General features: G+C 33.4%; 2 protein-coding genes across 2 annotated transcripts; one reads left to right on the top strand and one right to left on the bottom strand.

Annotated features, from left to right (window-relative positions):
• Window positions 1-1,749: 1,749 nt before the first annotated feature.
• On the bottom strand, window positions 1,750-13,069 carry LOC114390570 (exocyst complex component SEC10b-like). Its single transcript, XM_028351344.1, has 24 exons — window positions 12,707-13,069; window positions 12,379-12,618; window positions 12,209-12,283; window positions 11,654-11,755; window positions 11,450-11,500; window positions 11,259-11,364; window positions 11,073-11,192; window positions 10,005-10,096; window positions 9,722-9,890; window positions 9,568-9,644; window positions 9,369-9,467; window positions 9,178-9,268; window positions 8,317-8,402; window positions 6,700-6,873; window positions 6,087-6,140; window positions 5,864-5,992; window positions 5,674-5,766; window positions 5,445-5,591; window positions 5,139-5,236; window positions 4,431-4,515; window positions 3,456-3,514; window positions 3,037-3,135; window positions 2,870-2,953; window positions 1,750-2,243 (listed from the first exon to the last, which is right to left on the bottom strand). The coding sequence occupies exons 1-24, from the start codon at window positions 12,815-12,817 to the stop codon at window positions 2,174-2,176; spliced, it is 2,511 nt and encodes an 836-aa protein (XP_028207145.1). The 5' UTR covers window positions 12,818-13,069; the 3' UTR covers window positions 1,750-2,173.
• Window positions 13,070-21,410: 8,341 nt separating this feature from the next.
• LOC114390975 (ubiquitin-conjugating enzyme E2 34-like) lies at window positions 21,411-26,063 on the top strand. The gene is made up of 10 exons (XM_028351942.1): window positions 21,411-21,646; window positions 23,123-23,267; window positions 23,694-23,748; window positions 24,264-24,302; window positions 24,446-24,509; window positions 24,608-24,669; window positions 24,766-24,805; window positions 24,994-25,021; window positions 25,336-25,427; window positions 25,528-26,063. Exons 2-10 carry the CDS (start codon window positions 23,211-23,213, stop codon window positions 25,805-25,807), a joined length of 717 nt encoding a protein of 238 aa, XP_028207743.1. The 5' UTR covers window positions 21,411-21,646; window positions 23,123-23,210; the 3' UTR covers window positions 25,808-26,063.
• Window positions 26,064-27,320: the final 1,257 nt, after the last annotated feature.

Genomic DNA, 27,320 nt, shown 5'->3' on the forward strand with positions numbered 1-27,320 from the left:
TATCCTCCAAATATTTTAGATTAGTGGGGGCAAAAAGCAGAATTTTTTTAAATAAACTAATACCAAACTTTTCAGATTTTAAAAAGACCAAAAATATATTTCACCCAGCCAAAGAAAGCAAGGCCTAAAAGGAAGAAAAAGGAAAGTGTTTTCAAGAAATGAAAATAGATTTTGTATTTTAAAAAACACAAGAAAAAGGATACAAACTTAGGTAATAAATGAAAGTAGGACCTATTACCTCTAACAGCATGTTTGGATGAGCAGTGACACTGCCATCACTTCACGTTTTTCTCAACACATTGTCTACGAGCTTCGAAGTCAACGTGAATCTCTACCGTGATATTAATATAACGTTCAAACAAACATACTGTAAAACTCAAGCTAAAGATCGAAGATAAGTCACAACTAGTCAAGGCATTTGTGACTTGAGGACTAGTGTGGAAGAAAGTATAGATAGGAAATAAATAAAATAATAATATATAAATAAGGTCATGAGTCTAAAGTTTCAAGGTATTTTTTGACAAATAAACACAAGCTGAAAACCTACTAACCCATTTATCTACGTTCTCGGACAAAGATCCGTACATAAATTCTAATAATCTGTATCCACCATAGGCAAATTCTCTTGAAGGGATGCACGAAAATTAAAAAATAAAAAAGATATAGAAGACAGGACATAAAAAAAACAGGTTGATAAGAATAAGTAAAAGGAGAGAAGGAAAAAAGAATTATGAAAGCAAAAAAATATTCTCTTGCACCAAAGAATCCAATGGAGTTATTTGATACATTATTGTCGGATCTCAATAGCTCCCAAAGCTCTAGAGACTATAAAGCATAAGGTGTAGAGTTCAAACAAAGATATGCACATGTACATACTCTGCGCAAATACCATCTACGCATACCCCTCTACAACGGTTAACTAGCTAGGTGGTTAGGCAGCTACCATGGTTGTAACTTGCATTTTTTTACTTATTCAAGCAGTTCTATTTATATCCTATAAATACATGTAACAGTCATTATATCGTTGAAATTCACAAAAAAAAGAAGCTGTTATATCGTTGTATTTTTTCATAGAAAAATGTTAACAATACACTCTTTTAAACATTTTTTTAATTGGTTAAGATTTATTAAATCACAAAAGACTCACTTATCATTTAATGTATTTCTTCAATTTGTAATTTTTAATAAATTTCAACAAAAAATATGTTGGTAGCTCTCCCAATAAGAGAAGAGAAATGCTAACAATACACTCTTTACCACACTTTTTTTAACACATTCTCTTGACTAAAATTGATTAGAAATCACAATTTTTTGTTGATGCACTAGAAGATGTTTCAATAATAATGGACTTCCCGGTTAAAGCTAGTACTTGGCCGCTAAGGTTATCAACGAGAAGCACAAGCAACTTCCGTCTAGTCATATAGACTCAGCGGAGATGTTTCATGAGCAACATGGGTTCGACTCTTCCTCTTTATAACGGTCAATTGGCTAGTGGTTAGGTAGTTTGGGTGGCTATAACTTGCATTTTCATCACTCATATTTTCAATAGAATGGAATACTTGGGCACTCTTCTCTCCCCTCTTCTACCTTTGGGTTCAACCAGAATTCAGAAATTAGTTTCGAACACATCTGAGGTCAATGATTCAACCCACAACTATTCGGTCATTTTTCCTTCAGATATATGAGTGTTCTTTTGCGCTCAAAATAATACAGAGATGCCTGATTAACAAATACTAGCAATCTAGCATGTACCATGATAATGAAACATGCATTCCATAAACAACAGGGTGAAACTAATTTACACGACGTATCCAAGTATTGGCTATATTTACTCGGTCTAAGCACGATCCACTTAGCACCAAAAATCAACAACTCCGCAAACATAAAAATACAACTACATTCACAAAGGAAAACTATGCATTATAAAATAAAATAAAATAAAATACAAATCTACATGGTCTCCCTTCCTATTCATGCCTCCAAATATTCAGCAAGAAAGAACACTCAATTCTACTAAAACGGCCATTGAATAACCTATAATTTTGTATAGAACAAATTGTTAATCACTCTTCTAACACCACCAAATGAATTCAGTTCAAGCGTCAGTGCCCATAGCCAATAAACAGGTGAATGTAGTCATCCCCGAAGATTTTAGATCACAAGCCGGATTTTGTTAAGACCACAAGGAACTTAGTTTGGACGCAAGTTTGGCAGCCTTGTAGTCATCCCGAAGTTGAATAAATCTGGTGCATAGCAGAGAAGATAACATTTTCATCAGCAATCATGGGCAACAACATTAGGTTATTTGCTTATTGGGGTGTTTCTTGTGTATTTGGGGGGGGGGGGGGGGGGGGGGGGATCATTTTCAAGTTTTTCCTAAAGTTTTCCTCTACCCGTTTTTGATTGAACAATCATCCATTTGATCCACTTATCTTAATGGAGCCCTTAATAGTTGTCATCTTAAATAACCAAATTACCTTGCGGCTAACCACAAAGTGTGGTTAAGTGTCAAGTGTTTGTGTGGAGGGACAACTAATATCAAAATTGGCGATTATTCTCACCCCAAAAAAGCTTTATGAAACAAATTACGAGTGTAAGATAAGCTCATAAGACCACACACACACAAAAAAAAAAAAAAAATTGTAACATAAATAGCCTAATGAAAAATGGAAACAATACGAACAATGAACCTAAACATATGAAATCTCTGGAAATTGAACAGAAATAGGAAAAGATCTTTTTTTATATACATATACCATCATTAGTCAACTTATAATGATGTTGGTGGCTGTGGTAGTGGTGATACTAGTAATAATAACAAGACCATAAAACATAAATTATTGCATTTACAGATCCAATGTAGTTATACCTTTGTGCATCTTTCCGTATGCTGGGTGTGCCCTCAAACAAAGTTGAAAGGCTCTCAGGAGCAACAATAAATACATTGGCCATTCTATAGAAAGTGTTAAGAAATTAGTATGTAAAAACTGGGAGACAGGAAAAAATTTGAAAAGATTTGCATGTTGTTAAACTTACATGCCCAATAATTCAAACTTTTCATCAACAGACGGAGCATTGAAACTACGCAGAAATTCTCCATATTCAGTAATGTCACGCTTCAGTCGCAACCCCCCACTCCAAAGTGATTCATGGACACACAACAATCAGCAGATATTATAGAACTAGTAAGTATATAAAGTTCACAAAATACCACCAGCATAAAAATTGAAGAAGTTGGAGACAAAAACACTTGTCCTAAAAGCTAAAACACACAAATAGATGTGGCTAAAAGAGTTCAACCATTACAAAACATAGGGTAAAAGAAAGACCATTGAGGAAGATCAATTTGTGATTAGCTTATGAACATTTTTTCCAAGTCAAAGAAGTATGTATTACAGTAATATGTATGGTAACAAGATAGATAAAGTAAGGAATGCAGGACCCAGGTCTATTACCTTGGATTAAAAGTATACTTCTGCCAATGGTTTAGTAGCACCTTGTGCAAGCGATTTCCCTAAAATGACAAAAGTTATCATGTTATCATTAAAATTAGGACAAAGAGCCCAACCAATGCAAAGTATTTCACCATAACCATCTCAGCACCTGGTAAAATAATGATGTACAAATGAAAGGCAGGCAATAGAACTAACATGGCACATCAAAATTATTATTTAGTACAAATCAAATCACTTGATGCAAGTGAAAAACATGTTGTAGAACTAATGCACCGTTAACTTTTTTCCGAGTCAAATTTCATTTTATATTTTCTTGCCATACCTTTGTCTAAAAACATAGCTCAACTAAGTGGTATGAACAGAGTCCATAATACATATCATCAATGTGAAAGATAAAGTTCAAATGATATTATCCCCAAAAAAAAGACAACATTAAGAGTTAATGGACTAAACGGATTCCAAATTTTGAAAAATTTGAAGATTAAAATATAAGTAGATGAAAGTATAATGTTGAAACTTGAAAGCAATAAAAAATTTCTGGCAGAAGCAAATCAGTGTCACTTGAACCAGATTAACTGCCCAAGACAATTGGGTTGACATTATATTGGATAATGGCAAGCTCTTTCTTAGACAAAACAAATGAATCACTATGTGGACCCTTCTCCATCACTAAAACATTGATTAGGGACAGAACTGTCACAAACAAGGAAGTAAACAATGATAATAATATAAAAAAAAAACTTTACCCCATTAAAACTATGATAAACTCTAAAGGATTCTCTCTAATAAATAATACCCATATATAGACTGTCATCTACTAAAACAACTTTCCACTAATGATAGTTTGTTATAAGATCCAAGAATTTTACGAAAAGATCATCCACCAATCTGCTTGATTCTGTACAAGCAGCCAACTATTTGATCCAATAAGACATTAAATCAATATATCCAATGATCAGCAATACAATATCATACCAACTCAGTCAGGAATGCTTGTTTGTTAAGGCCTTCTAAAGCAGTAAATGCAGACTCCAGCACACGAGAAAGATAAGCAACAACTCTGACAAAGAAAACCAAATATCCTTGTTAGTTAGGAATACAAAGATGGAGAGATAAACTTGAAAAATAAACATTGATAGCATCACTCTAATGCATTATCCGATGATTATATGAAATGAAATCCATCCCAGTCAACTATGTTAAAAATGATTCAAACTTGGTCCCTAAAATAACATTGAGAACAGGAGTTGGTGTTTATAATCTATATAGCCTTGCTTGTTTTTAAAACCAACCAGATTAGCAAGGGAGATCAGGAATTGGTGTTTTGACTAGTCTGGTCAACCCTCTAAAAGCAGAAGCTTAGAAACCAGTGAACCAGTGCTACAGGTATATTTCAATTATTCCTACTTGTATACTTAACATACATTATATTGATTATATATTGTCATATATTTATCGGTATGCATCTAAACAAGCCTGGTTGGACCTTGAATCCTTGAACTGATTCAGTTTTTGAAACCTTGCTAGATAGAAATACACATCTAGAATGAAATCATAAAATTTTAAATGTTCAGCAAACTAAAAACAACTGAGTTCACATACATGCAGAGATATAAATCACAGAAAATATCAATATCATCAGTACTAATACTACTTGCAGTTTGAATTTCAAGTAACATCCACCTTGTGCAGGCACTGGTTGCCCGGTGGTCAGGAGCCATTCCATCATCAGGTGATCGATAATCTGTAGCCTTTTGTTCAGCTGAAAGCAACCGCTCCACCTGCCAAGGGGTTTAAAGTGGAATTTTAAGAGTTTGGGAGCTAGGATTCAAACTTGAAAAGAAAAAGAAAAAATACAGGAAACACCCTGAACCAGAAAAAGCCCATAATTACAAGGATAATTATGCAGACAGAGAGTAGCCATTATGTTTAATATAGTCGAGCACTGCTTATTAGTCTATCACACACAATATTATAGGCACAACTGACCTCAGCCATGACAGTTTCAATGCACTGTTGTAGTCCTTTATAAGCAGCAGCCTCTGCACTTGACATTGCTGTAGCCATTTCCTCACAAGCAGCAGCATGTGCACCATCAACGGGGAGCAAAAGCCGAGATATAGAATTAGCAAAGTACTGCAGAGAATTACTCATTTCAGTTATAGGGTTTTGTTTATAGCAAAAAATATTAATTAAAAATCAAGGCTCAATATTGTACTTGTTGAATAATAGCTACACTGCTTCCAGAACGTTGCACAGCAATCATGAAAGATCTGAAACTACTTTCACCAGCAGCTGCCGCCGCCTCTGCCTGCATATCAACAAATAAATCTTGAATATGTATGGTGAAATGTGCTCATATGTACTATATACTTTAACAAGAGCATGCAAAAAAATCATGTAATTACAGCAGATGCAGCTGCAGCAGCCACTCTACGGGTAACACTTGTACCCAACACAAATCTTTCCCTCAAATTAGCTGCTTCAGTCAGGCTGTCTCTTGCCCGTTCAAGCCCATCAGCTATATATTGACTAACCTGCAAAAGAGACAGAGGATGGCCCCAGAAGAATGAACTCCAAAACACTGAAGGAACAAATATATGAATGCTGAAAAATGTGACATTAACTTACTTGGTCTAGCAGGCAAGTAAACACTGCTTTAACATGGGTTGCAAGTGTAGCAGGCTGTAAAAGAACAACAGTTTCAATTATTCTACAAAGGATTTTAATATTAAGTTCAAATCAAAAGATCAGCATCTTAACTACCTAAACATTAGTAAGTGCCAAACAAAAACAAATTGGAAAGATTACGGAATGATGAATTATTACAAAAACATGTTGATAATCTATAATACAAAAAAATGAAATAAAAATCACATTTAGAATTAGTATACAAAAGCTATTTAATTTTTATACTTGTCCAAATCATAATTAACTATTTCCGTATACAATTAGTTTATCGACGTGAAATGAATTTAAACATACAAATATACTCATTCACTTGCTAAACTAGATTTTTTTTGAGACAAAAAAGATGGAAGAAAAATCGAAACTTGAAAAAGCATAAGCCTATAGAAACAACTTCACACATTAGGCTTCATTAATCCAATTAAACAAACCTTACTTGGCAAAAGATCCTTACTGCAGTTATCCAAAGCAACTACAGTACTGCAGAGGATACTTTTGAAAGAAAAAAAAAAAGAAACTTCCGAAATTCCAGTCAGAGAAGCAAATAATTAATTACCTGGGAAGCAAAGAGATTGCATCTTGAGATTGCTTCTTCATTCCAACGCACAAACTCTGTTACAACAGTAACAGATATTTGCTGTTGAGAAGAAACTACTGAAGCTCCTTTTGAGCGTCCAATTGACCCAGATGCATCAGAAATCTGCTGGCTTTCAGCTCGCAGTTCTTCCATCTGCATTTTTTAGCCACATAAAGCCTTTGCAATCAAAACTAATTGTTGCTGTAACATGTGTAAAATGTGAAGTGTGTGCATTATTTCTTTTTTTCACAGATTTAGTTAGATTTATTCCATCATTAGGATTGATTGGTCAAGGTTTCCTTCTTTCTTTATATGTAGTAACCAGGTTTGATTTGATGTCCACAATTCTAGCATAGTTTTATGATCAAAGTTGTATAACTAGTGATCCGTGTTGTAGTAACATTATTTCCTTCCTATTGGGTCTTTCAATATCTAGCCAGAGAAGATGATTGGAATTGCTAAGGAATGGGTTAGGTTATATTATTTGCAATGCAAAGAAACAAAAAGCAGCGCCGAACCAAATGTGTCCACCTCATGTCATCAGACAAGTTTTGAGTTTGTGGCTTCCCAAATTTGGCTTCAACATGAGTGTCTAATGCATCCTCCATTTAGTAATCGCAATTCTTAAGTCATTGTTTCCCCATTTGTTTATTTTAGAGTCCGTTGAGTCATTCAATTGTGATGTGCATCTATCTGCCAAAAACCATCATACAGTGAACCTTCAGAATTTGATCATTCTGATGCTTGGGGACCAGCTCCTATTTCTAAAATTTCTGGTGGAAAATGGCTTGTTTCTTTTATGAATGAATATATTTGGGTTACATGGATTTACTTGATGAAAGACAAATTTGAGGTGTTTCAATTGGTCTGGGACTTTTCTCATATGGTTAAAACTCAGTTTAGAAGATCAATTAAATGCTCAAATAATGGAAAGGAATATGTGAATCCCCAAATCAGTACAAGAAGCCTTAAAACCTGAGAAATGGGTTCAAGCCATGAATGAAAATCATACTTGATGGCCTAAAGGATTTGTGAGCTAATATGGATGAAAATCATACTTGATGACCACAGAATTAAGTATGAAGTTTCTATGAAGCTTTTCTGCAACATCAAATTCGATTAGCATTTCTCATAATCCAGTTCAGCATGACAAGACAAAACATGTAGGAATAAAGTGGTACTTCATCAAGGAAAAGATAGACAGTAGCCTTCTAGAGACAAACTTCTAGAGGTCAGTTGGCAGATGTTCTAACAAAGGGGCCACCCACAGAACAATTCCAAGATCTTACTAGCAAGCTATGAACAAGAACAATAAACACCCATTCACTAGCCTGAGGAAAAGTGTTGTAACTTGTAAAATATGGCGCACATGTATTATTTCTTGTACAGATTTCATTAGATTTATTTCTTCATTAGTTGCTAGGTCAAGTTATTTATTTGTAGTAATCAGGTTTGATTTGATGTCCATTATTCTAGCATAGTTTTTATGATCAAAGCTGTATAACTATAAATGGCGATCTTTGTTGTACTCTTTGAATCATCACAACTTTTCTACATATTACGCATGTAAGGGGGAAAATTGAAACAATCACAAACCTTCACTTTATATAATTGCCTAAGAGATGCCTGCTCATATTCAGGGTATTCATCCTTGTGACTTGAAAATAGGGACTCTGTTAGACCTGAATAATCAGAGAATTTTTTATAAAGTCACCTAATAACATTTTGAATATTCTTAATCCAGCACAAAGCACGTGTGACTATAAGACATATTGACATTTATTTAAAAACTGGTTTTTAATCATTAGAGGGAATGAAATAAATAATACAAGAATGAAGCATATCTGCCATTACCACATATTTATAAGATGGGTAAGGTACATAAAATTAATAGAGTCAAATGTCCTGCTTGAAAGTTGCCATGAGGCAAGACTAGAGCACTTAGACTACCACTCACATTACACCATCAAACATAAGTTATTGTCAAAGCAAGCAGTCAAGTAAGAAAGTACAATTCAAAACCATTCTCAATTTTCACCCTGACTTTATTACTAAGGCTATGTTTGGGAATCCATTTGAAATGCTGCAAATGGGCATTCAAACATTCAAAAGCATCAAACTGAGAAGGAAAAAATTGTCATTGGCGTTGAACGTCCTTTTGCCCCATTCCAACAGCTAACCAAACACACACTAAATAGCAAATCCCTAACAACAACTGACACAAAACTGGATTATATTGTAGGCAAATCATGAAAATGTAATTGTCGTCATGTTTCACTACAAAACCATGTGTGTACTAAAGTATTGTCAAAAAATACATCTAACAAACAACCAATAAGATTTCTTATTTCCTTTTAGTACCATTTGCATCTATGTTCCAAACCAATGTTCCTTTTAGAGATGAGTTCACCAATATGCAATGAAGAAAAACAGGCATATTTAAAGTTAATTCATTACCCTCAACATCCAAGTCACCACATCCTACAGCTTGTAGATCTCTTGCTAGCTCTTGGGTCTTTTCATACGCCACTGCCAGCATTCGAAGATACTGAAACCTCAAATCAAATACAAAGTATATTGGCATCAGCCTGCTGTCAAAACTGGCACTTGGATGATAATAATGAAGGAAATTGGTTAATTGTACTCACTAATAGGAGCCCACCTTCCTCCACGGAAGGTAAATTGACAAGAGATGGTTTCTCTAACAGTTTGTCCAAAAGGGCAGTGATTCGCTGCTCTAAAACTCTCTGCATGCAGAATTATGAGAACATTGGTTTTTGTGAACACAATAAAATATACAACCTGTTCAAAGCCACAATATTTAGTGAAGACCATGTTATTTGGTACCTGAACTAAAATTGACATAACTTCACTTGGTGAAGGGAATACGGCCGTGATTGTTGCAGCTTCCTTACGAACAGTATCTGTAAAAAATTACTGTCAACCATTGTCCTGCCAAGAATATTTTCATTTTACAAAGAGCAGAAAGTATTATTCAAACCTGTGATTTCTTTGTACAAGGAGGAAAGCCCACGAGCAACATTACTAGGACTAGCTTGGGCAGCCTGGTCACCAAGAACCAGCTTAGTGTCTGCATTCATTATTTCCACATCAATAAACATTGGACGTGTTGCCACATAATGTTGCATGGCACTTGTACCCCTGTTAAACTGCATTACAAATAGTAATTTAGTTAAATAGTTGCACTAATTTACCAAAAATTCAACATTTGATATGTTAGTAGGTGCACTCAAATGTAATTATGTACAACAAAACTTTATTACCTGAGACAAAATTTTGGCACATTCTGCCATTGTGGTCAATTCTCTTTTCTGTGATGCTGCATCAAACCGAGAAAGCAATCTATTCTCCAGTTCTGCAGAAATGGTAAAAGAATAATCAAACATTTATTACTAAAGAAACCAAGAAGTCAGAGTTTTAACATTCATGGACTGCAACTAAATATTTTAGTCTTACCCTTATGTAAGGTCAGTTTCTCCAAAAGGATCAGAAAGTTCTTATATTCTTAAAAGGCAGAAGAAAACAAAAATTCTGAACATGAACCCTGGTAACAGGGACAGGTAGAATTGAACTAATATTGAATTGTGTTCCTCAAGACTAGGTTAAGTCATTTGCTACAGATCTAATTAGAAGAAAAATGTAGTAAACAAAAACTCCATGCGATTTAATTCCTGAGTATTGTTTACATTTGGCTCACACCATATTGAAGAAAGATAAGACATGACCAAAGCAGATGTCCTTAAATCTAGACACAAGCATTTCAAGATAAGGAATGCACAGCATGGATAAAAGCAGAACACAAAAAGGCAGGAAAAAGTGCCTCTGGAAAATTAAATGTGAGCTCCTGATTGTTCAGTAAAGTAAATTTTTATTCAGAATTCTACATGGTCATTGTAACAAATACAGTAAATGTCGTTTAAAAAAAATACACTAAATGTCAGAAGATCATAAAGAAGTTTAGCATGACCAATAGCCTAATTATGGCCTATTCACCTAATAGGAAGAACCTGTTAAATAACCACAGAAATATTCAACATCATCGATAAATCAAAGTGAGTTTTGATATTCCACCTAGACATAGCTAATCAGCTTTTAAAGCATGCTGACCATTTTATCTGCTCAATAGAAAGTAAATAACCTCGCAGATTAAAAAAATCTTAGATTGAATAATGTACTGTCAGTCATAATATTCCTGAAGAAAAAACTGACTATATTGCAACAGCTTTTAACAGAAAATGTGTACAACTTTGATTCTCTTAATTATTCTGTTTGACAGAAACATATGAATATTAATAATAAGTTATGGTTCAAGTTTTTTGTAAAATACTGACCATTGCAGTAGTCCTGTAAATTAGCAACTGCTACTTCTAATCCTCTGCTAGCAGTTGCATTTCCCATAGCTGATGGGACAGGTATTCCATGTCTTCCTATATCTTCTTCAGCAAATGACCCTGAAAATTAACATAATTAGCATAGCAATGACATAATTTGGTTAAAGAGTTGTAAAACATTTTTACGTAATTTCTGGGCAATCGAAGCAGCATCAGCAACACGGCTATCATCAGAAAAAAGAGGTGAAAGCTCCATCAGGTCGCCTGGGCTGCTATTGAATTCCATTAAGTACTGCAGAAATTAATTAACCATAGGTAAATTTCCTAACACAAATGATGGTAAAATTAAAAAAAAAAAATGAACAAACTGGTATTACTTTTATCAACTCAATTGTTTGACTGGCAGTTTCTCGCTGAGCATCTGCACTCTGAAAAAATATAACAGAATTAGAAATTAGAAAAGAGATTATATTTCAAAGACAAAGGAGTAACCGACCAACCTATAAAACATAATAATACAAACAAATGTGAGATCAAAATCCATCCATCAAACATAGTAGACTAATGGAAGAACTCTCTACCTGGAGATGATCACCTATCTTTGCTGCTGTCTGACCAACACTTGAAATTCGTGAATCCAACCTCGCAAAGCTGTCAAACAATCCATCCACACCTTTCTCTAGCTGAAAAGGAAACAAAAACAAATGCACAAAAATTCAACATATCATCTCAACTCAAACTTTCCAACTGATCATTCATTCAGGCCTAGCTAGATAGCAAGTCATAGAAGAACCTCATTCTTCCAAATAGAAAAACCAAAAAGAAAACAAAAATTTCCCAAATATCACTAGGGTAATATATTTGCCCCTCTTCCCCCCTCCCCTAATTTCATAAGGTTTACAATAGAAAATAATTGCAATTTTTTTAGACCACATGGTATGCTCTACAGGAGACAATTCTACTCAAACTAGATTATTAGATAAGACAACTATAGGTGGCAAAATGGAGTATTTAATGCAACTACGTACTTAGGCTCGAACTCGAGTAGTTAAACTAAAACAACTTCAATGTCAGATGATCCACACATTTGGTTGCAAATTATAGTATAACACAAACAAAGTAGATTCGAGACTAACCTCAGCAAGTGTCTTCCGATGCTTAGAGTCTTGAACCGAAACATCTTTCTTGAGATTGTAGAGTCTCCCATCAATCTTCCAACCAAAAACACAACAACAATAAAATCAACACCTCAACCCAAATTAAACTCTCAAAAAAAACAAATCCTAAATAAAGTATGCAAACAAACCTGTTTACGAAGCTCAAGCAGCTCCTTACAAGAATCCTTGAACAACGACAGGAGCTTCTCGACCTCAGGAAACAACGGACTCACAATCCCCTGCGAGTACTTGGACCCATCGGTGGATGGCACGCGGAGATGGCCGTTCGGGAGAGCATCTCCGCCGTCCGATTCAGATTCCTCCAATTTGAACGTCGGAAGAAGCTCGTTGACGAGGTTCCCGAACAACGCGTCGAACGAGAAGTCTCCCTAACACAGCAGCAACAACAACAAGCTCCTTCAATCGGAACCGAAATTCTGTTTAAGCTGAAATTAGTGAAAAAGCGAAGGTACGTACCTTGAAATCGTCGACGTCGAGAATGAGAGGGAAGGACTGAGGCGGTGATGCGGCGGCGGCGGCGGCGGCTTTAGAGGGCTTGTTATTGGCTCCATCTCTGGGCTCTCTCATCACGGAAGGAATCAATAATGTACTTCGATTTGGCGAAAGTGCGTGTGAGAATTAAGAATTGCGATTGCGATCTCCTTGTTCTTTGGTAGTATCGGTGGAAGGAAAAGTGAAATAGAAACCCTGCCTGGGTGGAGGGACACGTTGGAGGGGATCGAGCAAACAGCAACGAACATACACGGTGGAACGAAGCTGGAAGGAATTTTGGAGCGGCAGAAAATTCTTATAAATTAAAATTCTTCTGTTCTAATACAAGATATTTAATTATTAGTTGTTTATACTTTATAGTCTAAGCTGTTGATAGGTGCATTAAGTAATATTGTCTCTGTATCCGGTTATTTAAATGAAGTGGCAAAAATACCCTTCATTTAAATTTTAAAAACCCTTGCTTAACGCAGCTTCTTCCTCCTTTGTCCCTACATTAACATTGTCGCGCCGCTGCTATCGTCAACCTCCATTGATTCTATTCAGGCCGTTTACACCACCACCATGCTTTTCTGCCATCATGGTAAGGGTTTTTTTTTTTTTTTTCGTGATTTAGGATTATGTTTGCTATCCGTGTAACACATACGGATTACTTAATTTGTGTATAACTCATATGGATTACCTAATTCATATGAGTTATACGAATTATTTAGTCCGTATAACTCATACGGATTAACTAATCCATATGTTTTTTTTTAATTTATTAATAAATTAATTTTTTAACAGTAAATATTTTTTATTTATAAAAATATTATTTTGATTTTTGTTTTTAAATAGTATTTTTTTTTAGTTGTAAATATATTATTATGTTTTTTTAAATATTTATTGTTTATTTATTAAATAAAAATAGATTATTTTGAATTATGTTTTTAAATAGTAATTTTTTTAATTACAAATATATTAATTTTTTTAAAATAATTATTATTTATTTTTTATCAATCATATTAATATATGTATAATTTTAAAAAAATAAAAAATTTAATATTTCTTTTAATAAAAAAATTAAAAATTCAATAACTCTTACAAATTAGTTAATCGGTATAACTCATACAGATTAACTAATCCCTAAGTTATATAAGTTACCCTAAATTATATAAAACTTATGAATTAACCAATTCGTAAGTTATATAAAAAAAAATTACTTAAAAGAAAGAAAAAAACACTTAAAGATATTGTTAAAAATTTGTTTTAAATCTGGGTATCCAGGAAGACAATGTGCCTCGTGCACCTGACAACACCCCACACCGGTAAAGTAAAAAAACCCAATAATGATGACAATTTTACAATAACATTCGTCGGGGATGAAAGAATTCACAAACAAAATTTTATAGTCTAAGGTGTGTCCACCTCTCATAATCATGGTGCTCTAGTGAATATGATTTTGGACACTGTCAATCGCAATGGTCTGTGACTCTGTCTTCCAAATGTATTAGTAAAGAGGTAAATAAGGTAGCTCGTCACTTAGCTACTCTTGGTGCTAGGCAGTCCCAGCCTTTGTTGTTTTGGGATGCTCCTTCTCCTCACCTAACTACCCTCCTTCTTAGGGATAGTTTAGGTTGAGTTTCTGTTTTTAATTTTCCAATGAATCAAAAATAAATAAATTTTAGACCAAGAGCAAATATTTATGGTGCCACATGGCAATGGAAGGAAGGGTCTTAGAAGAGTCAAATTTTGTCGTGGAAAGTTGTTCATGACAGCTTGCTGGCAAATAAGGCTAAATGCACAAGACACATTTCATCCAACTGTATTATCCTCAAGTGTCCTCAATATATTCCAAGAAACTAGCTGCTCTTTGTGTCATTTGTGACACAAATAACAAGTAGTTTGAGTCCTTAAGCATATGTCAGCGATTATTCTCATGATTTTCTTTTCAGTTGTGAGAATACATTGTTGTCGTGAAAAAAAAAAAAAAAAAACTACTCCTTTTGTGCCATGCGTGATTGCAGTTTGGCAGAACAAGCGTGGAGAAACTTAATTATAAACAATTGAATAACCATTTTTTATTTATTTAAAATTTTAAACATTCATCATTGACTTTGCCAAAATATTTACGTCAAAAGCAAAGGAGGTGCATGACTCAAGAATCACTTTTGGGCTTACTTTGGATGGGCTTGGAAAGGCTAAAAATGAGTAGGTTTTCAACTCCAAAGATACAAAACCCAAGTTTATGTTAATGCTTGCTTATCTTGTGATCCTATCAAGCTCTCATCATAGAAATAGAATAGATTCAACCATATCATCAGATAATTGAACAAGTTTGACTAACAAAATTGTAAAATAAATATTAACTAAACTGCAGTACATATAATCATTGACAATTGATCACCAACAATTTTATTTTATCTGCAACTTTAATTAGAAGCCAGTAGACAATTACAATGAAAAATTAAAACTAAAACAAAAGAGAGAGTACTACTAATTTTGAGATACTGTTATTATTACAGTGTCTAACCGTATGCATGAGTTACTTATTTTGTGTGGGATTTGATTTGCTTGGGGGTATTGCTCGGAAACATGACTCCACCACCTGCTTTGAAGGATCTTTTCTATGACCCCGCAAATCTTTCAGAGCTTGATGAGAAGATGATTTCACTCTGAATGTCAAAGAGTAATTAACCTCAGTTGAGGACACCACTAGTAACAGTGTGAAAGCCAGAGCTGCCAGTAAGGACCAGACCTTCATTTTAGTGGAGGATCCTGTGAAGTGTTTCTGTGGCATTAATTGAGAGCCTTCAAGAAAATGAGGGTCAAGTGAAATCAATCAGTGTTCATTTATTCTTCTTTTTGGGTACAATCTGAGTGAAAGTGAAATGGTAAATATCTGAAATTGGGATTTGATGCCATTGGGATCACGTGCTGTCACTGTTGCATGTTGTACTGTCTTAGCCTTGGGATTTGGTGAAAAACAGAAAAAATGGGACAGAAAATTCAGAGAGGTCATGTGATCAGCCACGTGATGTTAATGTGTATTTCACAGAACTATTTAGTGTATACTGTAATTGATTCCACTGTATTATCACCATATATTTAGAGTGAGTTTGGATTGCGGATACCAATCTCTCTGTTTGTGCTTAACCTCTATTTTCAGGAAACATCATCTTCTGTGTTTCTACCTTAAAGTTGTGTCATACTTTGTCCTGTAATAAAATCGCTAGAGATACAAACACGCACTTAGTGGATATTTGGTTCCATTGTGACACCAATAAAATCAATTTTTTATAGTAAAAATCTTGAAGCTACAAAGATAAATGAAAAATAATTTATTCTCTTTCACCACCTTATGGAACCAAGTACATTATTAAGCTTTAACTTGTTTAAAAGGTTGCTAAGAAAGTTGGTCTAATTGGTATGAAAATGACTCTGACAACAACACGAATTTAAATTCTATTGTCAATACGAGAACTTGTTAATAAATAATAGTAATATATAAGTGTATATTTTTATAAGTACTTTTTGAGTCTTATAACTTACTTTAATCTTAATAAATCTTGAGATCTAATTCACCTTAATTTTTATTAATCCATACTTACTACTTACTTGGAAGGTGATATGGTGATAGGATTGAACCAAACACTATTATTAGAGTTAGGCAACAGCTAAAGTGAATCTTGGATGTTCATACCTGGTTCCTTCCTTGTTAGGGCAAGCTTGACACAGGCTCAGTGAAGAAACATGATTTCCATCACTCCAAAAAGGTGCAAGAGAAGTAGTTGGGTGCTGCAATTATTGAGAGGACATTTAAGCATATAGTAAAGCTTGTATCAGAAGCATGCCTCTACTTTTCTCTGAGGTTTAGCTTTTTTAAGGAAATTCTAGTAGCTTTTGTAGCTGTTTGCCACCCAATTTGTTCAATTTAAGCAGACAGAAAGATGCAAGGCTAAAGTTTCTTATTTTCTTTGCCTAGTGATAACCATGAAAACTGAAAAGACCCAATAGGATATCCATTGACATGTTTTCTAGTGCACGTCTAGTAGCAATTGGTTTAGGTTCATGTTGCTTAATTGGCTGGATCAAATGGGAATTTCAATTTTAATTGGTACTTTTCCGTGTTATATTTAGATTAAAATGCTTGTTTTCACAAGGGTGACTCAAGAACTAGTCAAATTTTATTGGTTGTTCTTAGTTGGATCATTTTCTAGAATCTGTTAACGAAATTCACTATGTCATTGATATACTCTTCTATTAAAATATCTGACTTATGATACTACTTTGAAACATCAAGGGTGTTGTTAGCAGTTAGTCGTTCGGAATAGTTATTGGATATATCATAAATGTCACAATCTCGTAACGCAAAAATAATGGACAAATTCCTTCATAGCCTTTCACAATTTGCATTTTATAGAGTAGGTTTCATCATTTCATGTTTATTTCTATCCACATGACATGAAAACTCCACAACAGACGCATGGTTTCTATTGTGACAAGTAGCAAACTTTCGCATCACATTAGAAAAATGGTTTATACATTGATAATTTAATCATCAGTAACAATTGTTAAACTAATTATGAAATTATTAATTTATATAATTGTATGCATACCATTTTCATAAAGAAAATAACATTTGTTAGGTGAATTGGTGTTTGGTGGTGGACGGCATCAGAAATTCTGTTCTAGCCATAAATGCTTGAAACTTGAAATACTCTCTTATTTAATGCGTAGTGATAAATTATATCATTATCATTATTGTGTATTTCTCACTTTTTTCCTGGAAGAAGTTATAGAAATTTGGCGAGGAAAGTAGGAATTAGGTAGGAATAAATAATCATTTAATAAAACAGTGGTTTTATTAGATAAACTAACAAAATCTTAATAATTAAAATTTTAAGTTCACTTTTTTTTACTATAGTACGTTATTATCGTAATTTGTATATTGCTATCTAATTTTCCATTGATACCCTCGTGGGTATTAATCTAGTGTATGGAGGAGCTTAGGTCCCATCCTTTCATTAAAATAATCTAATTTTTATTTATATATATGTATATATACAGTATTATGTACATTAGAAAATTCTCGTGTGCTTGTTACCGAGTACTCACTTATTATCTAGAAGGGATAAGTTAGTTGGTTACAAGTATAATTATGTTAAATTACATTCATAATGTACCTAATCGTATCTTTTATGAGAACTGAAAATGCATTAAGTTTTTTTTAACTATTCTCACATGATGTTTTTTTATTTGAAGACAATCATATATGAAACATGAAAGTTTTAATGGTTCTGTCGTGATTAAGGTCAAACCAAAATGAATAAAACAATAATAATATTATAACTTTATAATACTAAAAATTAAATATAAAACATAATTTAATAGCTTCTTTTTTATACGGGAATAGGTTTTTATTTCTTAACATTTGAAATACATACAAATGTTCAAATAAAACATATTATAATACTTGAGTCTAGGTTTTAACAATATACATCAACATTAATAATAATAACCAGTTTATATTCCGAATAAAAAATGACAAACATTGTAGATTAATTTTTATTTTTTAAGAAAAAAAGTAAAATTATGTTATATTAAGCATTTTTATTGACTCTGAATGAATTTTATGCCAATCTTTTTATTGATTTTTCAACAACAAAAAAAATACCATTTTTTCTTTGATTGGATTTTGTAGTTTATTTGAACCCGTGACCTGACTAGATAACCAATGTGTTGATCTGATTAGCTAGTTTCTTCTGATTTTCAAAACACTAGTCAAACAACTCCATTAGTTAAAGAGTTTGATAGTTATATTTTTTTACGAGGCTTTAATAGTTATATGTTCATAGGGTAAAAAAATATACTATTGATAAGTAATAACATATTATTGATAGTGTATATTTTTTTGTAAGAAAGCCTTCTACCATATTAAATTTAGTGACTACTTTTTTTCGGAAACCAGGTTATTGCATTTCATTTATAATCCAAGAAAAAATAAAAGTTGGAATTTGATAAAAATAATTGGAAATGATCATGAAACCTAAAAAAGCTTTGGCTAGATTAAGAACTACTTGGTTTGATTGTCTCCTCACAAAATTCACCATTGAGTTTGGAATTATAAATAACAAAGCTCTACATCTAGCAACTATTCTGTGAAATTCCGCGAAGTCATTTTGGTTTGAGCAGATGGTGTCCATAAGATATTTGCAGTCGGATACAAACACCACATTTGATGAATTGATGTTGTGCGCCCATTTCAGTGCATGAAAAAGAGCCATAGCTTTTACCTCATATGGTTGAGGTATGCCATCCATGAGCAAAGTCTGTGCTTTTATAAATTTGCCACTGTGATCTCGAATACAAATTCCAAGCTTCAACTGTTGTTGATCATGAAAAACAGATTTGTCAATGTTGTATTTGTGATGGCCTTACTGTGGTCTTTGCCATGGAGTTGTGTTATCACGTTGGTATGTGATCTAATTCTCGAGGCGCCTACGAGCATGCATCCATTCACTCAAAAACTGCAAGGATTGTGATTGGAGCTTTTCTAGCAAGTGGCAGATATATAAGTGTTGTTGTTGATTCTGCCACTTTGACATCATCAACAACAGTTGTCCATAGACCATAGCAGCTTCCCATATGCGTTGAACACATGCTCACACCAAAATATGGAATTCATTTTCTGGATTACATTCACAATAGCTGCATATAATTGGGCAAGTTACTCCTTTTGAACGCAGATTGCATCGCATAGGTAAACAACACGTAAGAATTTTCCAAATGAAGTGTTTGACCTTAGGTGGCACTTGCAGGTTCCGTACTAGGTTCCAATCCCCATTCACCTTCAAATGATCATTGTTGGTCATGGATTCCATGAGGTGATGGTACGCTGATTTGACACTGTATTCTCCAGATTTAGTAAGTCTCCAAATCATTGCATCATTATCATGTAAATTAAGCAGAGACATAGATGCAATATTACGAGAGACATTTGCGTCAAATATTTGTTCAGAAATATCATGTCTCCATGTTTGGTGCGTGTGATTGATAAGAGTGCTCACCATGAGATTTTCAAGACCAAGAGGGGGTGATGTGGGTATGAAGGGATGCATATTTGTTCAAAGATTGATAGAACTTGCATCACCAATTCTCCATTTAACTTCATCCTTGACCAATACATGTGAAGCAAAGATACTACGCCATGTATAACTTGGTTGATGCCCTAGTTTGGCATCCAAGAATCCTCCGTTAGGAAAGTATTTGGCTTTGAAGATTTTAGTAATTGTAGCATGTGGTCTTAAAATAAAATTCCAACCCTGCTTCCCTAGCATGAAAAGGTTAAAACCATGGAGATTACGAAAGCTCATACTTCCATTCTCCTTCCTCATTGAAAGTTTATCCCAATTGAGCCAGTTAATGTGTCTTATTGTTGCATCTTTTGAACCCACCGGAAAGAGTTCATCATCCACTTGATGTCATCCTTAAGGCTTGCTAGAAGTAGATAAACACTCATGCAGTAAGATGGGATTGCTTAAGCATATGACTTGATAAGAATTTCTTTCCCGGCCTTGGATAAATGTTCGCCTAACCAGTGATTTATGTGCCTCCAGATTCTATCATTTAAGTAGCGAAAGACTTCTTTTTGTTCCTGCCAATCATTGAAGGTAGGCCCAAGTATTTGCCAGATCCAATTGTTGTTGAGACACCTAAGGTAGACATGATTGTGTGTCTCAATGGGTGCTGAATATAATTTCTGACTTCTGCATCTGTCTTGATGTTTTTCCATAAATTTCAAGAATTTTCTTGAGGATCGATGTTTCTGTTTTTGTTGTAAAAAAAAAAAAACAATTGTTTGCAAATAAAATATGTGAGAGAATCAGAATCCTCTACACACCTTGATACATGAATCTCTCCGTTGCTCTTAATTTTTTTTTTAGAAGAGAAGAAAGTCCCTCAATGTCCAATATAAACAATAGGGTGGTGACATGGATCACCATGTCTTGAGCCTTTACCATCAACATTAATGACTTATTAAGTGCGTGTTTAGTTTGACCTTCAGGATCTAAAATTAATTTTAGATATATTTTTACATGTTTAATTTCAGAATTCATAATTAATTATGATTTTAAATTGAAGTAACTTTGAGTAATTTCGTTAATCTAAAATTTTATAATGAATTTTACTTTTAATTTGATTTTTTTAATAAAACAACCAAACATAAATCATATCACTTCAAAATTAATTTTATTCAAAATCAATATTTTTAACGCTGATTCCAACATACAAAAAGTAATAACAAACCAATACTATTCTTAGTGCATTTGTTAATATCTTAATTTTTTATCGCATGGACTATCATACTTGTAATTATTTGTTGTTCTATATCTTTCTCACGCGTCGTTTTCCAATTTTATTTAGATTGTATTTTCCAAAAAAAGTTATCTTAGCCGTTCACGCCCCACCCAAAAAAATGTTCTCAAAAAATAAAAATAAAATCTCAGCCAAAGTCAAATCCTACCTAGTACCAAAAAATCTAACGGTCAAGAGAATTCCATGAATGGACATAAAAGAATCAGAATTACACAAATACCCTCATGTGTGTGGGTGACGTGGGCTTGATAAACAAAGGGCTAAAATAGTCAATGCAGAGAAAGTTTCACTCTGAACATGTGATTGAGAAAGTGGTTGTGATGGTGGTGTATAACACTCGATCCAGCACATTAACAATGGAAACGCAGCTTTACGTGTTCTCTCTCTAGACTCTGCTCTCAAACGCCGTCGTTTTGGAACTCTTTTTCTTTTCCCTTTGATTCTTCTCTGTCTTTGTAACCGAAAGAGGGGAAAATATAATTAATACCGATTTCGCAACCAATTCTTCTCTTGCGTTGAATTGGGACAACGAGAAATTTTGGATCTCAGGTCAATTTCCCTGCTTCTTTGTCTCTATGCAAACAGAAATGAATTAATCAAATTGTAATGTTTGTTTTTCCGTTGTCTAATTTGCAGATTGACTTTTTTTTTCCAGATTTCAATTTGTTATATATGTGTATATATATATATATATATATATATATATATATATATATATATATATATATATATATATATATTAATCCGTTTATTGATTTTTTTTATTATGGGGTTCTGATTGAGGCTTGATCTTTATCATTTGATTGTGCTGTTTTTCATTTTTATTTTTATTGTTTTATGTATGGGTATAATTATTGATTTTAGAATTCGTGGTGGAAACCATGGGAAGTGCATCATCCGAAAATGAATATTTAGGGTTGTGTGGGTAGAATTACTTCGGTGGCAGGGCGTTTAAGTTGTGGAATCGAATAAGGGGCTCATGATATTGAAAGGGGGAATTCATGGGAGATGTTGTAATTTAGGGTTGAACTTGTTTTGACAGTGTTTGGGAGCATAAATTGTTTGTTTTGAGTGAGAGCAGGGTTTGTACAATAAGAATTTGTTCATGGATAGTTATCATTTGAGAAATTAATGAATTTGGTTTGCTGCTGTTTGTCGGTTATTGATGCATACAATCCTAGTTGTTTCCTGGAATTTACAGGATTAGTCTACTAAGAACAGATTCTTGGGAAATTGGTGGTAGTGTAATTCTAAAAGCATTCCTTAAAATTCAAGCACTGACTATAGAGCAGTATGTATTGCTGTATCAATGTGATACATATTATTATTATTATTATTATATGTATCTGTAGGCTTATGAATTGTGATAACTCAAGCCTTTTAAGGTTGTTGTTTTTTTCTGTCCACTTATGGTGCTTGTAGTTTCTGGTTAGGTTAGGGGTCATAATTTGGAGTTAGTTTTCAAGGCAACTCCTTAAATTTCACCAGCTTTAATATCAGATAAAACAAATGATATTCATGCTGTTACTTGTGGCTCTGTCTGGGTTGTTGTTGTTTTGTCTTTGAGTTTACCCATTGATTCCAACTCAACCATGTTGCCAAATGAATCCTGAGAGAAATTTAGTCAATATGGTGAATCAGTTTACAAATGAACCGCCCAATTATGATATGTTGAATTCAGTTATAAAAGAGAGCTACGTGGTTGGCTTACTCACTATTCTCATGCCATGGCATTTGTGAATAGTTTTGTGCTAATTCCTCTCTGCTCGAAATAATGGTTTGATCATAAAATTAGACTGGTGACAGTTTACAGTGTTTATAAGTTTGTCAGTTGCGCACTTGTGTTGTGCGTAAGCATGCATGAATGTGCATCTCCATTTTCTTTTATATTTTACATAGAACCTACTTCTTTTTGTCTTGTGGTATTTTTTTTTTACAAAATTGCCTCTTCTATTTTACAGAGGTTGCTTATTGTGGTTTTCTTTATTATTTACTCAATTTATTGAAGTTTATGTTCTTGATCAGTTTTTGGCAGGAAAAAAAATTGCATTTGAGTAAAAATAACAGAGTGTAGTGTAGGGTCTTGTTCTTGATACTGTGCTAAATTTGTTGGATGGCGGAGAAATCATGCATCAAGCGCCTTCAGAAGGAATATAGAGCCCTTTGTAAAGTATGTACAGCATTTTTTGTCTTTCTAAAATTGTGCTTCACTATTTATTTTTGTTCACAGTATGTATGCTTACTTATTCTGTTGGTACAGCCATATAGTTATGCTTGTTCTGTTATCTCACTGCTTCTCTTTCTTTCTCATTTTTCTGTGTATTTGTGCATGTTTCTCAAATTGGTAATTTGATGTTGCGGCTGTTAAAACGTTTAGAGCTTCAGAGTCACAGAATATACCAGCCTCTATATTTTGCATTTTACTCTGACTAATTTTTGCATGATTCATTAGTCTACAATGGATAATTTATGATGGTGAATTGTTTGGGTCTGTATCAATCATTGGTGTGGCATTTCCTTTTAATACATAAAAAAATGATGATATTTAAAGAATATGTCAAGTGGATAATGCTTAATTTTAAAATTGTATTTGCAGGAGCCAGTTTCTCATGTTGTGGCTCGTCCTTCACCGAGTGATATTCTTGAGTGGCGTAAGTTTGTTTCACACTGTTCCATTTCTTATATTAATTTATGTTAAGCTCTAATGTTCAGCAAGAAGAAAAAGATTATGTTGAACCTTTGATATATCATGTGTTTGGCCCTGTTTGCATAAGTTTCTCTATAAGCACTTAAAGAAAAAAGAAAATAAGATGGGGAAATGAAATAAGTTTCTCCCATAAACTAAAAACAGCTTATGCATAAGTTAAAATTAGCTTTTTGGATAAGCTGTCTTTAGTTTATGAGAGAAGCTTATTTCATTTTTCCTTCTTCTCTTAGTGTTTATAGAGAAGTTTATCCAAGCAGGACCTTTATCAATGTTGTAGAACCTGTAACCAACAGATCACAAGGCAGCAGCCTTTGCTTCAAGCCTCACCCTCCTTAATATCATTATACTGTCAGCAAGAAAGGAAAATGTTGTAGCACGATGTCAGCAATTTTATTTTAAGTTGTTTGTTATGGAATGGTTGATACTTGATACTGACCTTATTCTATGTTAATGTCTCAGATTATGTGTTGGAGGGAAGTGAAGGAACACCTTTTGCAGGTTTAGCAAATTGTGATAATTGCTTATTGACATTTTACCTTTTCAGTCCCCATGTGCTTTGTTATTTTGAAATGTCCCAATTTATGTAATCCTATCTCAATTTATATAGTATTTATATTTATATTCCTTTGGTCCCATTTTAGGTGGATATTACTATGGAAAAATCAAGTTTCCTCCTGAATATCCATATAAACCTCCTGGAATCAGGTAATCCTTCTTGCTGTAGTCTGCTTGTTCATTCTAGTTTTCATTTATCTGTTCCATTCCATTTTAAATTTGACAAAGTTTATACTTCTATAATGTAGCATGACTACACCTAATGGACGGTTCATGACACAGAAAAAGATCTGTTTGTCTATGAGTGACTGTAAGTTCTCTTTTCTGTTGTAGCACAAAACAATTAGTATCATGAGTTAACCCATATTACAATTTAATATTTCTGCACGATTTGCTACTTTTGCAGTTCATCCAGAAAGTTGGAATCCCATGTGGTCTGTATCAAGGTCAGAAAGTTTTAGTTGTGAAGTTCTTTTATTTATATTATATGGTTAATGGTTTACCATGTTTGGTTTTTTACTTTTTTATTTATCCTTTGACTTTTGCATGAGGAATTGATATCTGTGAATAACAATAAATGTGGATTATTATTACTTTATAGCTTTATACTGATGTTTTCAATTTCCGAATGCAGCATATTAACAGGGCTTCTTTCATTCATGGTATGTTTTAGTTTTCTCATATTGTAACTAAACTCTAGTTTCTTCCATTACCAGTGGCTTTTCTTTCTTTTTTATTGCCTCTTGTCTGAGTTTTCTGTGTGGTGATGGACTGGTGGGGTTGGAGTTAAACCTTTGTCCCTCACCATTGCCATGGACTTATTATTCCACCACTGACATGAAACTCAATTGATCAATATATATATATATATATATATATATAGCATAAAAAAGCTAATACAATTTTCCAACTTGTGGTTGGTTGACTCCTATATTTTCTTGGGAGTTTTGATATCTGACAGTCTTCTGTTTTGCAGATGGACAACAGTCCAACCACTGGCAGTGTAAACACCACCACTGCTGAGAAGCAGCGTCTAGCAAAATCTTCCCTTTCTTTCAACTGTAAGAAGTAAGCATACTGTACCAGCCATTCAAAATGGAAGTGAGCAAGGTCTCTCTAATTTGTGTTTCACAACTAATTCCTGTTGTATCGATAATTTTCCATGCAGTGCTACATTCAGGAAGATCTTCCCTGAGTATGTGGAGAAGTACAACCAGCAACAGCTTTCTGAGCAGGCTGCTCCAGAGAGGGTCTCATTGGATACGTCTCCCGACAAGAGTTCAAGGCCAGTTTTGGAAAAGAAATTAGAATCCAATGGAGAAGACATGAAAAGAGTAGATGGGTTGAAGGAAGTGAGGAAGAACAGAAAACCATTCCCAACGTGGATGATGTTATTACTCTTCTCCATCTTTGGGGTTGTAATGGCATTACCACTGCTTCAGCTGTGATGATAGGCAAAGAAATCTTTATAGGAGGGTATAAGGGTCCCAAAAGTTTTCTCCTGGAACTGGTACTATATGTTCTGCTTAGGTTCTCATGTCTAACAGAATTTGTATAGGGAAATGAAATTGGACATGGAGGCTGCGTTTACTATGGGCTGAATTTTCTCCTTTGTGTCTATGTTGCCAGCTTCTTCGTGGTGAATGTTAAGAAGTTACATGCTTTGATACTCTTGACTTTCTTATAAATGTTTTTTGAGGTTTGTCTTGTGGTGTAGGTCACCCTGCACGTGCTGCTTGGGTACATTATGCTTTTTAGAATGGGTAAATTATATCAGATCAAACCATAAACGTAATTCGCAGTAGAGTTTTGATCCCTTTATGGCAATGTATACAGAGTGAAAAGTTAAAAATGGAATATGCCTACTTTCTATGAAGAAATGGTACTTGTATTTCTCATATCTGGTTTTGGTCAATTTTAAGAAACATTTTTTTGAAGATGAAAATTAGTGTAAATTAATTTTTTTTTTTTTTTTGGAAGGGTTACGAATCTGGTTTATTTTTATATTGCCACTAGGTTTTGCAAAATGTTTTTCAGTTTTAACCTCTATCTCGTAGTAAGGAAATAATAATAAATTTGGCTAATTAAGAAGCCCTCCACATTAGTAGAATTGTTCAACAAATATATAACTTAAAGGATACCAATTTTTAAGTCTCTTTCCTCTCTATAGCAAAAAAAAAAAACAATTTTTAAGTCTCACAATATAAGCATGTAAGCATGCCTGATTAAAAGTTTAAAATAATATTAAAATACCACGCTTATTACATACTAGATAACACGTGTGTGATGTATGGGTAAATTTGAACGAAAGTTTTTTTCGGATTACACAAAAATTATATTAATAACTTTATTAATTTATTCAAAAAATAACTTTTATATTTTATTTAATTCATTAAAAACAATATATTAATCAAAATGTTGGATTTGAATTGATTGCAAATATTAATGACATTTTTAAAATTTTAAAGTTTCAAGAAATCATTTATAAAAATTTTAAATAATTAAAATTAGTACATTAAAAAATATCAAGATTCATATCGAGTTATTATATAAAGGATTTTAAGTAATCGATTTTCAATTAATTTAAATTTTATTTAAAGGACAAATAATTCAAGAATTTAAAGCACACGGGAAGAAACAAGTAAGACATTAGAAGGGCATTGCGGTAAGTAAAAGAAATCAATCAATCAATATTAATTATCATTCAAATTAAATTTAAAATAAAGAAAGAAGAAATTAATTAAAGGAAGAATAATTATATAGTTAATTTAAAATAAAGGATTCAAAAAATAAAAAACATTAAATTCAAATGCTTGAGGTATTGTCACACTTACAAACTTTGATTCAAAATCATGAGATCGATGCTGCCACCTATACAAATTTTCCATATAATTGACTCATAAATATATTACATTTGTAAATATATTTTATAGAGATTTTTTATGTTTTAGATTCACATTA

This window comes from Glycine soja, chromosome 16 (genome assembly GCF_004193775.1).
Source record: "Glycine soja cultivar W05 chromosome 16, ASM419377v2, whole genome shotgun sequence".
NCBI classification, from domain to species: domain Eukaryota; kingdom Viridiplantae; phylum Streptophyta; class Magnoliopsida; order Fabales; family Fabaceae; genus Glycine; species Glycine soja.

Bases quoted from the DNA above. Each gene is read 5' to 3' on its own strand.
- LOC114390975 (XM_028351942.1), top strand. From the start codon at position 23,211: ATGGCGGAGAAATCATGCATCAAGCGCCTTCAGAAGGAATATAGAGCC. The intron at 23,749-24,263 runs GTAAGTTTGTTT...TTAATGTCTCAG, and splicing joins GAGTGATATTCTTGAGTGGC to ATTATGTGTTGGAGGGAAGT. The intron at 24,303-24,445 runs GTTTAGCAAATT...GTCCCATTTTAG, and splicing joins TGAAGGAACACCTTTTGCAG to GTGGATATTACTATGGAAAA.
- LOC114390570 (XM_028351344.1), bottom strand. From the start codon at position 12,817: ATGAGAGAGCCCAGAGATGGAGCCAATAACAAGCCCTCTAAAGCCGCC. The intron at 11,501-11,653 runs GTAGAGAGTTCT...ATATTTTTTCAG, and splicing joins AGATAGGTGATCATCTCCAG to AGTGCAGATGCTCAGCGAGA. The intron at 5,592-5,673 runs GTACAATATTGA...AATTCTCTGCAG, and splicing joins GTGTAGCTATTATTCAACAA to TACTTTGCTAATTCTATATC.